This window comes from Saccopteryx leptura, chromosome 2 (assembly GCF_036850995.1).
Source record: "Saccopteryx leptura isolate mSacLep1 chromosome 2, mSacLep1_pri_phased_curated, whole genome shotgun sequence".
NCBI classification, from domain to species: domain Eukaryota; kingdom Metazoa; phylum Chordata; class Mammalia; order Chiroptera; family Emballonuridae; genus Saccopteryx; species Saccopteryx leptura.
Window position 1 is genome coordinate 343,062,145 of NC_089504.1, and position 14,217 is coordinate 343,076,361.

Genomic DNA, 14,217 nt, shown 5'->3' on the forward strand with positions numbered 1-14,217 from the left:
CCCCAACCCCCAGAGAGCTGCTTCCACTTGGGTCAGAGGAGGAGTGGGGATCTGGGGCTGGTGGGAATGTGAGCAGAGACCATCTCTGCCAGAGTTCAGTGTGCAAATTACTGTCTTTGAGGAATGTCAGGGAGTAGAGAGTGGGGGTGGATAGACAAGGGAGAAAGGGGACAGAGCCTCTAGGTGAGACTAGAGGGGGGAGAGTTGTCTGAGGATGGCTTGTGGGGGGGCAGAGAAGAAGGCAGGGTCCCTGGTGGGCAGCTTTAAACAGTATTTTTTTATGGTTTTGAAGAGATAAACATCAAGAAAAGAACACAGCCTGACCTGTAGTGGCGCAGTGGATAAAGCGTCGACCTGGAAATGCTGAGGTTGCCGGTTCGAAACCCTGGGCTCGCCTGGTCAAGGCACATATGGAAGTTGATGCTTCCAGCTCCTCCCCCCTTCTCTCTCTCTCTCTCTCCCTCTCTCTCTCTCCTCTCTAAAAATGAATAAATAAAATAAAATAAAAAAAGAAAAGAAAAAAAAGAAAAGAACACATTCTCCCCACTCCCATTAAAGAAAAAAAGAAAAGACTCGACCAGTTGGATCAAGGCCAACCGGTGGATAGAGCATTGGCCGGTGTATGAATGTCCCAGGTTCGATCCCTGGGTAGGGCACACATGAGAAGTGACCATCTGCTTCTCTTCCTCTCCATCTCTCCCTTCTCCCTCTTCCCCTCTCACAGCCAGTGGCTTGGTTGGTCTGAGCATCAATCCCATGTGGGGTTGCCAAGTGGATCCTGGTTGGAGCGCATTTGGGAGTCAGTCTCACTATCTCCCCTTCTCTCACTTTAAAAAAAAAAAAAGGCCTTTAAAGCTGTGTTCAGAGTGAGGAGGGGCAGAGGGAGGCCGACTAAGCCCTCATCCTGAGGAAGGCAGTGTTAGCGAGGTGCGACTGTTCCTTCTATTCCTTCTTCTCACCAAGGAGAAGAGTCTTTAGTTAGGACAGAGGGCACCAGGCAGGGAACTCCCAGCAGGACTAAGAGTGGAAGACAATTCTCTCCCCACTGAGATTGGAGTGAGAAGATAGTGGCAGTGGGGGGAGGGTCCTGAGAGATTTGGTGGTTCCTGTGTTCAATAAATATTTATTGAGCATTTACCATGTCCCTGGTACCATTCCAATGCTTGGATGGAACAGAAAACAACAAAAAAGTCCCTGCCTCCATGGAACTTATATCCAACCAGGGTAAAGAGTACAAAAATAAATAAATGTCTATTAGTGGTGGTTAGTGATGGGCATAAAAAAGGTAAGGAGCTAGTGATGGAATTATGTGGGTGTTGGGAACAGGCTGACATCTTAGGCAGAGTGGTCAGGAAAGGCCTCTCTGATGGGGTGAGCAAAGAAATGAATGAATAAGCCAGGCAGCTGTAGAGAAATAAAGTGTTCTGGGCAGAAAAAGCAGCCAGCGTAAAGGCCCTGAAGTGGGAGCAGGCCTTTGTATGTTCCAGCAAAAGCAAGCAGGTCCGTCAGCTGGAGGCAGATGAGGAGTCCAGGAGGTGAAGTCAGGGTGGGGGCAGACAGGCAGCACTTGTGGCCGAGGGGATGACTTTGGACTTGATGCTAAGTGTTGGGGGAAGCCATTATGACTGGCTTACCTCACAAGAGCTGCTACCCAAAGGGGAGAAGGTCAATTCTGAACAAAACAGAACAATTTGACATCCATGCATGGCAAGTTCCAGAACAGGTTCTTAGTTGGGTGACTGTAAATATTTAGGAAAAGATTAACCTGTGATTCTTGAATACCAGCCAAATCCCCCCCCCCCCCCCCCCGCTCTGCCATTGCAATTGGATGGCCCCAGACAATTTATCTTGCTCCAGCAAAGCATTTGGCATTTGTTCTTATACACAAGACAGAAATGTGAGCTAGATGATAGAGATTTGGACTGAAAACTGAACTTTTTTTTTTTTTTTTTTTTTTTGTAGAGAGAGAGACAGACAGGGACAGATCGATAGGAAGGGAAAGAGATGAGAAGCATCAACTCATAGTTGTAGCACCTTAATTGTTCATTGACTGCTTTTTCATACGTGCCTTGACGGGGGGTGGCAGGGATGGATCCAGCAGAGCCAGTGACCCCTTGCTCAAGCCAGCAACCATGAGGTCATGATTATGGTCCCATGCTCAAGCTGGTGACCCCACGTTCAAGTGGTGAGCCTGTGCTCAAGCCAGCAACCTCAGGATTTCAAACCTGGGTCCTCAGCATCCCAGGCCAACATGCTATCCACTGCACCACCACCCGAAAACTGAAAAATGGTGATAAATCTCTATGAGGGTGTTCCAAAGTTCCATCCTAGCCCTGGGCTGCTTGACCTGTCTGTCATGAGTCCCTTCACCCTGCAGATGGCTGCTAGCTGAAAGAGAGCTCCAATATTATGGGTGACTGAAGCAGATTCAAGGCAGCCTCGACAGATTGTAAAATTGGGTTGGAACCAACAAGATGAAATTCATCAGGGATGAGTGCTAAATCCTGTGTTGAGGTTCCAAAATTTTGGTTATATAAGAACAGGACTGGGAAATCTGGTTAGATGGAAATTTATGAGACAGAGGAGGAAAGGATAGAAGGAAAGAAAGAAGAGGGAAGGGAAAGGAAAGGAAGGGGAGGGGAGGGGAAGGGAGGGGAGGAGAGAGGAAGAAAGGGGAGGGAAGGGAGAAAAAATAGGAAAATAGGGAGGGAGGGAAGGAAGGAAGGGAGGAAGGAAGGAGAGAGAGAGAAAGAAAGAAAAAGAAAGAAAGAAAGAAAGAAAGAAAGAAAGAAAGAAAGAAAGAAAGAAAGAAAGAAAGAAAGAAAGAAAGAAAAAAGAAAGAGAGAGAGAGCCTGACCAGGTGGTGGCGCAGTGGATAGAGCGTCAGACTGGGATGCGGAAGGACCCAGGTTCGAGACCCTGAGGTCGCCAGCTTGAGCGCGGGCTCATCTGGCTTGAGCAAAGAGCTCACCAGCTTAGACCCAAGGTCACTGGCTCCAGCAGGGGGTTACTTGGTCTGCTGAAGGCCCGCGGTCAAGGCACATGTGAGAAAGCAATCAATGAACACTAAGAAGTCGCAACGCGCAACGAGAAGCTGATGATTGATGCTTCTCATCTCTCTCCGTTCCTGTCTGTCTGTCCCTGTCTATCTCTGCCTCTGTAAAAAAAAAAAAAAAAAAAAGAGAGAAAGAAAGAAAGAAAGAAAGAAAGAAAGAAAAAAAGAAAGAAAGAAAAAGAAATTGGTGGTTTTGTCCACAATCTCAAAACAAGATCCTCTTACTTCAGATGACCCAAGTCAGAGGACCCAACCAGGAGAGAAGCCCGCGTTCCTTAGGTCCTTGCCATAGGTATCCAACCCCCTCCAGGGCACCACATTTTGAGAAAGAAAAGGTAACAAATCAGAGAGAACCCGGAGAGGGATACCAGATGAGATGAGGATTTGGCCACCCAGACACTGGAAGGAAAGAGAGCTTGGCTGGGGCTAGAGGGCAGGCCAATAGCTATCTTCAAATGTGGGGTTCAGTGGCTGAGGAAGAAGGAAAAGCCTCAGACTGTCATTCATGAACCAGAACTGGTGGGACCAAGCAGTGATTCCCAGTGGGAGAAACAGGCTGTTTCTACCTCTACAACTTCCTAATCATTATGATAGCCCATCAATGGATCTTAGCACCTGCTCAGGCATGTTCGACCCTTTACATAATTTTCTCACTTAATCTTTACAACAAGCCCACGAGGTAGAGATTACAATTTTCACTTTAAAGGAAAGCTGCCTGACCTGTGGTGGCGCAGTGGATAAAGCCGTTGACCTAGAACGCTGAGGTCGCAGGTTCGAAATCCTGGGCTTGCCTGGTCAAGGCACATACGGGAAGCAACTACAGTACTACGAGTTGATGCGTCTCACTTCTCCAGTCTTCTCTCTCTCTCTCTCTCTCTCTCTCTCTCTCTCTCTCTCTCTCTCAACAACAAAAATAAATAAATAAAGGAAGGCTAAGTAACTTGCTCACGGCTTAGTAAGAGGCAGGAACTAGACAAGAACCAGGACATTACCAAGGCACTGCCCCTTATCTCCCCAGCATTGAACTAATGTTGTGTGGAGAGAGGAGAGCAGTAATGCAGGGCAGTTCTTAACTTTTGGAGACATTCATGACGGTATCAACCTCTTTGAGTGTGTTGCACGCAGTAGCTATTCATTCTCTCCCACCCGACCCCCCCAAAATTTTTTGCACCAAATTTCGGGGGCCCTGGAGCTCCCAAGTACCCTTGCGATTGGACCGTGTTCCCTACACTCCCTTGCAGCTCTGGGTCTGGGAGCCGCAGGATGGTGGCCGCGGGGTGGGCTGAGCTCAGACGGGGCCCGCGGTGGCGGGCGGAGCGGGATGGTGAAGAGGCGGTGAGGGGGCGGTGCCCGGAGGCCCGCAGGGTGGGGCGCCGCCTGCAGGGGGAGCTGGCGGCGGCTCCGGGCGGAGACAATCGCGCTGAGCTGCCGCCGCAGCCAGAGCGGGAGCCGGAACGGCGCGGCGCGGCGCAGAGCTGGGCTGAGCGGGGCGGCCGAGCGGGGCCGGGCGGGCGCCATGGGCCGCTAGGGCCGGGCCGAGCCCCGCGATGCCGCCGCCGAGTGGCCCCAGCGTCCTTGCGCGGCTACTACCGCTGTTGGGACTGCTGCTCGGCGGCGCCTCCCGGGCTCCCGGCAAGTCGCCCCCGGAGTCCCCCAGCCCGCAGGGTGAGTCTCTTCCAGGAGGGCCCGACCCCCCCCCACCCCCATCGGATCCCCGCCCGCCAGCCCCCTCTCGGCGGCGCTCGTGAATTGGGGGCTATTCTATTCCCTGGATTTGGGTGGGGGAGACAGGCGACCTGGGTTCGGCGCTTACCGGGGAGAGGAGGACCACCGGGGAGAGGGTCTCGGGAAGACACAATAGGGAGGGCGGGGGTCCCCAGGCTCTGCGCCGCCGCCCCCCGCCTGCCTTGTTTTTCTCCCTCCTGGTCAGCAAGGCGCTGCTGCCTGAGCCATTGTCTACCGAAGACACCCGCCCAGGGGCGGACTGGGGCGGGCGCCCCCTCCGCAGCCCCCTGCGGGTTCCTCGCTCCAGACCCCGGCTGGGTGGGGGCGTAGACATCGGCTGCCACCCTGGGCCCGGACGGGGGCTGGGCGCCTAGAGCTAGGTTCGATGGGGGGAGGGGAGAAGGGGGAGTGGGTGAGGCTGTGGGCGGCTTGACTGTTCGAATGGGGTTCTTCGCCTTAGAGCCTGACAACCCGTAGCCGGACCCCCAGGTTCGGATTTTGGGGTGCACCAAAGAAACGCTGCTCAGCCCATGAAGGAGAAGGGGCTGCAGTCGGGGGTGGCTCTGAAAACGGGGTACATTGTGATTCCCAGCTTAAAGCGCATGGCAGGGCTTTGATGGTGGAGCCATGCTGAGCAGGCTAGCTGGCTGTGGGCAGTGCCGGCTGGGAGGGCAGGTGCCTGGGTCCCGTCCAGCAGGCCTCCGGCCACTCCTGTCCCCAGTCCGCTCCCAGATCACCCCCTCCTCATCTCACCTTTCCATCGCAGTGGAGGAGACCCTCCCAGCGCCTCACCAGGCCCAGGTGGGTGTGTGAGGTGGGGGTGGGGTCCGCTCCTGCAGCGGGAGAGGGTGGGAGAGCTAGACCATGACTCCCTCCATAGCTTGGGTTCTGAGGGTACTCCGCTCACTCCAGCCCTGCACCCCTCTTCTAGCCTCCTGCCCCCACCACCCTTGCTGCTGCTCTCCCCTCTCCCACCTCTGGGCCCCTTCCCTGTCAGAACCTGACGGGTGCTCTCCACTCCTTGCCTTCCCACCAAGGAGCTGGCAGGAAAAGCAGGGTGGGGGCATCTGGATGAGGGAAGTAGGTCCGGATGAAGGGAGGGGGTCGGATTTCCTCCTGGAATGAGGCAGGACTGAAGCCTGGAGAAGCGGATACTGGATGGAATGTCAGGTTTTGGGGAATGGGGAAGGATCTCCTCTGGCCTCAGTCTTCCCCGTACTCTGGGGGACAAGAGGAGCTTTGATGGCTACCAATGGGCCCTAGTTTCTCAGAAAGCCTTTCTCAAGTCCTGCCACCCGAGGGGAGGGGACCCAGGGAATTAGCTGGAATAGAGCCAGGATCAAGGCTCTCCCAGACTGCTGGCTGGAAGCCCAGCTGAGGGGAAGGGGAAAGGCTATCTACTAGGCACCTGCCCCCTCACCCTCAGTTTGGCACTGATGCCTCCTTTAGGCCTTACCTGCTCACTGCTGTTTTGTTCCCTGGGCTCTCTTTCCTTTTCTGTGGACCTGGCCTTTCAACCCAATACATTTCCTCAAATAACCACAATGCATACTCCTGGGTTCCCTCTTCCCAGCTGCTCCTAGCCTGGGGTGAGGGTAGGGAGTAGCCAGGCTCCTCTAGCTTCTCAGAATTCCTACCAGGGCTTGGAGGGAAAGCTGCCAGTTCCTGGCAGTACCAGAAAGAAGGAAAGAGTCATATGTGTGCATCCACCCTGCAGAGTTGGGCTTTGGCCTGTGAGAGGAGAGGGTGGTGGGTTCAGGAACAGCTGGATGGGGTGCCAGGGGCAGGCATGGCGCTGACCTGGGGTTGGAAGCCTGAGATAGGACACCTGTCACTGTTAAGTGTTAGGCTTCACCCGTTAGGCACCCTGACCTTCCCATGCCCTGCGACCCTCAGCCCCCTAAGCTTTGGCTCTTGCCTCTGTACTTAGACTCCTCTAGTTTTGTGTCCAGCACCCAGCCCACTCCCCACCTGACTCCTGGGGCCCACACTCAGGTTTCTGTACCTTTCCAAGTATGACACCTCCTCCCCATTATTAGCAGCAAGGTAGGAAAGAGACATGCTCTCGTGGGAAGGACTGCGCTTAGTGGGAAGGGGTAGATGGTGCTCTGGATCAAAGAGGCTGCTGGGGAATCCATGAGAACAACTCTAGGCCTGGGTTCCTCCCTCTCCTCACCCCATCTGAGATCAGGACACCTACAGGCCCATGCCAGCTAGACCGTCCATGGGCTAGGGGCAAAGTAGGAAAGCAAAGGACTTGGACTGCCCTTCCCAGCCCCCTTCACACCAGTTTCCTTTGGGCCTGGGTCACTGCCCCCTCCCCCCAGGTCTCTTTCCCTTACCAGGGCCTCAGCTCCCTGCCCATCTCTTGGGAGGAATGAGGGCGTTGCCATGGTGACTGCCTGTAGCTGACCAGCTGGGAGGGGGCCAGCAGTACACATGTGAGGAGGAGGGGTCAGGAGGTACTTGTTTGGGCTTCCAGGTTGGGGTGAATCCCTACATCTGAAGAGAAACAGGTTTGTGCAAAGTGTTCTGGGAAAAGGATGAATGATGGGAATGACCAATTCCCTAGTTTCCCCTTCTTAGTTTTTTCCTGAGAACCCAAACTCTGACCTAGTGCCCCATCCTTTCTTCCAAAGGGCTGAACCTTGACTTCTCTCCTCTCCACTTGTAGCCCCTGGTTCTCCCTCCACTTACTCATTCTTTCTCAGGCCTCCCTTCCCTCTCCTCTCTGACATCAGCCCCATAAGGTCCAGTGGTTAAGAAGTTGGGTCTAAAAAAAAAAGAATTTGGGTTTAGAGGTCGATTTCCAGGTTTAGATCCTAGATCTCTCACTTAACTGCACTGCCAGTATATAAATTCTTTGAGGCTCAATTTCTTTATCTGTAAAATGGTCTAAGAGCATGTTTTATCAAGTTAAATGCATCATCGACTGGAAATGCATCATTATTTCATGCACCAGTAAGAAAGGGGGGGAAATGCTGCCAATTATAATTATGACATCATCATAGGCATAGCCTGAGTTCAGAAATGTAAAAATGTGGAAAATGTCTTGATGAAATATGGTAATAGTACCACCTACCTCTAGGCTGATGTGAAATGAAGTTTAATTGAGGGATCTGTAAATGCTGGCTTTTATAATATCTTGTGTAGCCCTGGCCCCAGAGTTGCTCCCAACCCACAGCCCCCTCCGTTGATCTTGGAGCTCCCCCTACTTCTCTCATCCCCTCTCCCTCCTCCTCACTCTCCTCACCCCATCTTGCCCACAGAGATCCTGATCAAGGTGCAGGTGTATGTGAGCGGGGAGCTGGTGCCTTTGGCCCGGGCCTCCGTGGATGTGTTTGGAAATCGAATGCTGCTAGCCACTGGCACCACAGACTCAGAGGGCGTGGCCACACTGCCCCTCAGTTACCGCTTGGGCACCTGGGTGCTGGTCACTGCTGCCCGCCCTGGCTTCCTCACCAACTCCGTGCCCTGGCGTGTTGACAAGCTGCCCTGTGAGTGCAGGGGCAGGTGGAGGGGGGAACAGCAGCTGACCCCATCAACCCCTTCCCAAAATAGTCCTCCGGGGTGGAGGGGGTAGGCTTTCCAGCAGCTGCTGCCTGGGCTGGGGTATGCAGAGGGGACTGAAGGAGGATGAAGTCACTAGGTTTCGGATGGAGGGAGTGCCCTATCTGGGGGTGGGCAGGGACTTTCTCTGGAGCTGACAGGCCACCCCTCCCACAGTGTATGCGTCAGTCAGCCTCTACCTGCTCCCCGAGCGGCCGGCCACCCTCATCCTCTATGAGGACCTGGTGCACATCCTCTTGGGTTCTCCTGGTAAGGCTCCCCTCTACCCACCCCCCAGCTCCTCTTCCTCCCCCCTGACCTGGGTATAGAGAGCTCTGCTCTTCCATACTAGCTGGGTACCCTTGGGCAAGTCACTTAGCCTCCGAGCCTCAGATTGTTCATCTCTAAGATGTGGATATTGATAGTATCTGCATCATCAAATTGAGGTAAGGATCAAATATTATCAAGCATGCAGAAAATAGTAAAGAAGGTGGTCAATAAATGTTTATTGTTACTGGGGCTTCTCGTGGTTTCTATTCTCCCTCTACTCCTACCATTAGAATCCCCACTCCCTGCCACCTTTACCTTTAGGGGGTCTTCTCATCCTTGTGCACCTACTGGGAGCCTGGCCATGTTAGAACACCACAAGAGGGTTATTCCAAGGTATTGAACCCCGATGTAGTGTAAGGTCTGGGGCAATCTTATAGTGGCCCTGGTGTACCCAAGCTCTCAGACTCATCCAACTAAGACTTACCGCAGCACCTAGGCTGTGCCAGGCACTGTGTCTGATGCTGGGAACAAGGGTAAGGAAAAAAAGACATGCTTCCTGCCTTGTGGAGTTCACAGACAAGCAGGAAGACACACAAACCCTGAAGTAATTATAGAGCAGGCGGGGCAGTGGAGTAAGAGGGCAGCTGCATTCAGTATTGAGAAAACTCTATCCTGTGAGTGCTGCAGGATGAGAAATTTTGGTGAAGGGAGCTGTGGAACTACACGGGCTTGGGAGTTGAAGAGGGAGCAAAGACACCTTCACTGGAGAGGACAGCCTGGGGGCGTCTTCCAGATACAGGGGCAGAGGGAGATAGGAATTTTTCAGGGAATGCTCCTGGTCTGGCTGTGCAGGAGGGGCACCTGGTGCAGACTGGCTGATGAAGCTTGGCGAAGGGGAGACTCCATCTAGGTAGTACTAGGGAGCCACAGTAGGTTATAGAGTAAGAGAAGCCCCTCCTCAATTTATATTTTTAGCTTGAGCCCTTGTCTCCAAATTACTTATTTGCTCATCATCATCTCTCTGATCCTGAGCCTTCCTCCTAGAAGTCCCTCTCCACTTGCATTCCTGGTTCTTACTTACCCTGCAAGGTGCCAAAGGGCCTTCCCAAGCTGAGAGGGCAAAACTGCCTTTGCATCCTGCTATTGTAATAACGAGGCAGGATGGAATGATGGGTGGCAGGATGTCTCCAGACACCAGACTGTCTGGGCTTCAGTCAGGCTCCAGGACCAGGATCTTGGGCAAGTTACTGAACTTCTCCCACCTCCATTTCTGCATCTATAAAATGGGATTGACCTATGTCAGGACTGTTGAGCGGATTACAGGGGTTTTAATATAGGTAACTGGCTTAGAATAGTACCTAGTATATCAAAGCTTAACAAATGTTAGCTATTACCACATTGTATCAGAATTCTGTTTCATGTTGTCTCCACCCCAAGACAGGCAGATACACACACAAGCGCACACATAGCCTAAGCTGTACCAGTAGCTACTAGCCACATTTAGCTATTTAAATTTAAATAAATTTAAAATTCATTAAAAATTCAAAATAAATCTATTTCCTCAGTCACACTACACTAGCCACATTTTAAGTATTTAATAGCCATGTGTGTCTGGTGGGTACCGTAATGGGCATGACAGATATAGAACATTTCTATCTATCACAGAAGAAAGTTCTAATGGACACCCTGATAGACCATACCACATTAGACTGTGATCTTGAAGCCAGGGAATTATGAATTGTATCTTACTCATTTTTATAACCCCAGCACCTAACACAGTGCCTATCACACAGTAGACAGTACTTGTTCGAGGACCTGAACCTCATCACTTCATAGATTAGTAAGGAAACTGTTTCAGAGAGCAAGTAACTTGCTCAGAGTCACACACCCAGGACTAGGAGATTTCTGGTCCATGTCCCTTCCAAATTAACATCTTGTGACTGCCCAGTTCTCTCCCCAAGTCACCGTCCTCACTAGTCTCCAAGTAACCTGACCCAATGGCTCCCCCTCTCCTTAGATACTTGCTTTCTTCTCCAGTTCCTGGGCAACCTTGTTCCTGGCCAGGCCCCTGCAGCCCCTCCTCTCTCCATCCAGGTGCCCGCTCCCAGCCCTGGGTGCAGTTTCAGCGGCGGGCTGCCCGCCTGCCTGTCAGCTCCACCTACAGCCAGCTCTGGGCCTCACTTACACCTGCCAGCACCCAGCAGGAAATGAGGGCTTTCCCTGCCTTCCTGGGCACTGAGGCCTCCAGCTCAGGTATGCTGGGTGCCAGGCATGGAAGGGATGCCCCCCACCAAGGATTCAGCCCTCAGCCCTGTGTCCCTTTTCCCCAGGAAATGGTTCCTGGCTGGAGCTGATGCCCCTGGCTGCAGTCAGCGTGCACCTGCTGACAGGCAATGGAACAGAGGTGCCACTCTCAGGCCCCATTCATCTGTCCCTGCCTGTGCCCTCAGAGCCTCGTGCCCTTGCTGTGGGCACCAGCATTCCAGCCTGGCGTTTTGACCCCAAGAGTGGTGAGTGCCTCAGGAGGTTGCCTGGGCTGGAGTTTGGGCATAGAGACTTAGATGGCAGGACATCGAGTCTGATGCAACCACTGCCTCTCCCAGGGTTGTGGGTACGCAATGGCACTGGTGTGATCCGGAAGGAAGGTCGGCAGCTCTACTGGACCTTCGTCTCCCCTCAGCTGGGGTACTGGGCAGCTGCCATGGCCTCCCCCACAGCGGGTGAGAGTGTGTGTGTGGGATGGGATGACCGGGTAGTGGGAGAAGGGTAGGCTGGGAGTGTGGACTCCTTCTGAAAGGCAGGAAGGGCACCCACACCTGGAACACTAAGCCCTTACCTGGCACAGGGCTTGTCACCATCACATCAGGCATCCAGGATATCGGCACCTACCATACCATCTTCCTGCTCACCATCCTGGCAGCCCTGGCCCTGCTGGTGCTCATTCTGCTGTGTCTGCTCATCTACTATTGCCGGTGAGTGCTGCCCAGATCCCCACCTTCTCTCATCCCATGCAGACGGAGCCCTGCTCTAGGCCTGGCTTTGTGTTGGGCATTCAGGCCCCCAAAATGCAGAAAAGTAGAGCCTGATCCTCAAGGTGCTTACAAGAAATCAGGGCATATGCACATTGACTTGGCAAAAACTGAAAGACTGGTGGCTTGAGAAAAGTGGGAGAGAGGAGGCAGAACCTGCAGGCCATGCCCCTCCTGAGACAGCCTGCAGCTGCTCCTACCAGCCCAGCTCGCATCCAGGGGTCCTCAAGCCCTGGTTGGCTTAGGCACGCTCCCCAAGTTCTCACTGCACCTCCTACATGCGAAGCGTGCAATTTACCCCAGAGGGGACCCAGCCTGCACAGCCAATGCGCTGGCTGGACCTCCCACATGCAAGCTCTTTACACAAACCTCTCCCAAGAGGTTTTTGTTTGTTTTGTTTTTTTGAGCCGCAGGCATTGTCCTGACCCCTCCAACTGTGTCAATACCTCCTCCTGAACCTGTGAGGGTCAGGAAACTGCTCTGGCTTTACCCTTTCCTAAGGGTCCCGGTCTGCCTCCTCCTCTCCAGGAGGCGCTGCCTGAAGCCGAGGCAACAGCACCGCAAACTGCAGCTCTCCGTTCCCTCTGACGGCAACAAACGAGACCAGGCCACCTCGATGTCCCAGTTACATCTCATCTGTGGGGGACCCCTGGAGCCCGCCCCGTCGGGGGACCCCGAGGCTCCACCTCCAGGCCCCCTCCACTCCGCCTTCTCCAGCTCCCGCGACTTGGCCGCGTCCCGGGATGACTTCTTCCGTGTGAAGCCGCGTTCTGCCTGCCGTCCAGCCACAGAGCCTGCCGGTGCCCGCGGGGGCGAGGGCGCTGGGCTGAAGGGCGCCCGCTCCGTTGAGGGGCCTTGTGGGCTGGAGCCAGGCCTAGAGGAGTACCGGCGGGGGCCCTCTGGGGCCACTGCCTTCCTGCCCGAGCCGCCCTCACCGCCGCCGCCCTTCGAGCACTACCTGGGCCACAAGGGGGCGGCCGAGAGCAAGACCCCCGACTTCTTGCTCTCTCAGTCGGTGGACCAGCTGGCACGGCCGCCGTCGCTCAGCCAGGCCGGGCAGCTCATCTTCTGCGGCTCCATCGACCACCTCAAGGACAGTGTCTACCGCAACGTCATGCCAACCCTCGTGATCCCCGCGCACTACGTGCGCCTGGGCGGCGAGACGGGAGCCGCGGGGGCAACCGATGAGCCTATCCCGCCAGAGGGCACGACCCCCGGCCCAGCGCGCCCTTTTCCGCAGCCTGACCCCCAGCGCCCGCTGATGCAGGGCCACTCGGGCGCGGGAGGCGACGGCAGCGGGGGCGGCGGCGGCGAGAGCTGGGGTGGCGGGCGCTCAGCGCCGGTCAGCGGTTCGGTCACCATCCCGGTGCTGTTCAACGAGTCCACGATGGCACAGCTCAACGGGGAGCTGCAGGCGCTGACCGAGAAGAAGCTGCTCGAACTGGGCGTGAAGCCGCACCCTCGCGCCTGGTTCGTGTCCCTGGACGGGCGCTCCAACTCGCAGGTGCGCCACTCCTACATCGACCTGCAGGCGGGCGGCGGCGGCGGCAGCGGCCGGAGCACCGATGCCAGCCTGGACTCGGGCGTCGACGTGCACGAGGCGCGGCCTGCGCGCCGGCGGCCCTTACGCGAAGAGCGGGAGCGCGCCCCGACGGCCGCCCCGCCGCCGCCGCCGCCGCCCCCGCCCGCGCCCCCGCGCCTGGCTCTCAGCGAGGACACGGAGCCGAGCAGCAGCGAGAGCCGCACGGGCCTCTGCTCCCCTGAGGACAACTCGCTTACACCGCTGCTGGACGAAGTGGTGGCGCCCGAGGGCCGGGCGGCCACGGTACCACGGGGTCGAGGCCGCAGCCGCGGGGACAGTTCCCGCAGCAGCGCCAGCGAGCTGCGTCGCGACTCGCTCACCAGCCCCGAGGACGAACTGGGGGTTGAGGTGGGTGATGAGGCCGGCGACAAGAAGAGCCCTTGGCAGCGGCGGGAGGAGCGGCCGCTGATGGTATTCAACGTCAAATAGGGCCTCTTTCGGGCCTGGCATCGCCCCATCCGCCTGGGCCCATGCCCAGGGTGCGCGCCCCAGGGGGTCGCCGGGCACTAGCTTTTAGCCCTAGGCTTTGAAAGGTGTCCAGGGGCCTGCAGAACTGTCCTGTGGCATGTGCTGGGTAATGTCTTGGAAGGGACCCCATGTCCGCCTCGAAGAGGGCGGTGGGAGGGGTCCAAACCCCCATTGGGAGGTGCTGGGGAGAAGGGCTGGGTGGGGGGAAGCAGTGCCTGTATAAACGTGGCTGTACATAGAAAGTTCTATTGTGGGAAAGCAGGAAGGGCAACCAGGCCTCAGCTGCTAGTGTGAGGGCCAGAAAGGGAGGGGCATTCTGTGGACCCCTGGGAGGGGAGGGGTGCTGCTTGCTGACTAGCCTGCCTTTGGGCTATCAAGTCACAGGGCTGGTGGCTGGGGCGGCTCTGGGGAACAGGCTAATGTGATGGGAATCACTGTGGGCAGCAGCAAATATAAAACTGGTGAAATTAACTGTGTCTCTGGAGTTGTGGGAATGTGGGTACTGGATGGGGCTCTTGCTCCGGGGTCCCGTGGGGAGG

General features: G+C 55.5%; 1 protein-coding gene across 3 annotated transcripts; it reads left to right on the forward strand.

Moving 5' to 3' along the window:
* The first annotated feature begins 4,452 nt into the window (after positions 1 to 4,452).
* Positions 4,453 to 14,136, forward strand: FAM171A2 (family with sequence similarity 171 member A2). Of its 3 annotated transcripts, XM_066363964.1 has the most exons (9): positions 4,485 to 4,720; positions 5,547 to 5,581; positions 8,050 to 8,277; positions 8,507 to 8,599; positions 10,694 to 10,852; positions 10,930 to 11,109; positions 11,203 to 11,319; positions 11,445 to 11,571; positions 12,157 to 14,136. In XM_066363964.1, the coding sequence occupies exons 3-9, from the start codon at positions 8,133 to 8,135 to the stop codon at positions 13,637 to 13,639; spliced, it is 2,304 nt and encodes a 767-aa protein (XP_066220061.1). In that variant the 5' UTR covers positions 4,485 to 4,720; positions 5,547 to 5,581; positions 8,050 to 8,132; the 3' UTR covers positions 13,640 to 14,136. The 3 variants fall into 3 exon arrangements, with proteins under 3 accessions (XP_066220059.1, XP_066220060.1, XP_066220061.1); XM_066363962.1 differs by lacking the exon at positions 5,547 to 5,581 and having other exon boundaries at positions 4,453 to 4,720; XM_066363963.1 differs by lacking the exon at positions 5,547 to 5,581 and having other exon boundaries at positions 4,453 to 4,720; positions 11,466 to 11,571.
* Positions 14,137 to 14,217: the final 81 nt, after the last annotated feature.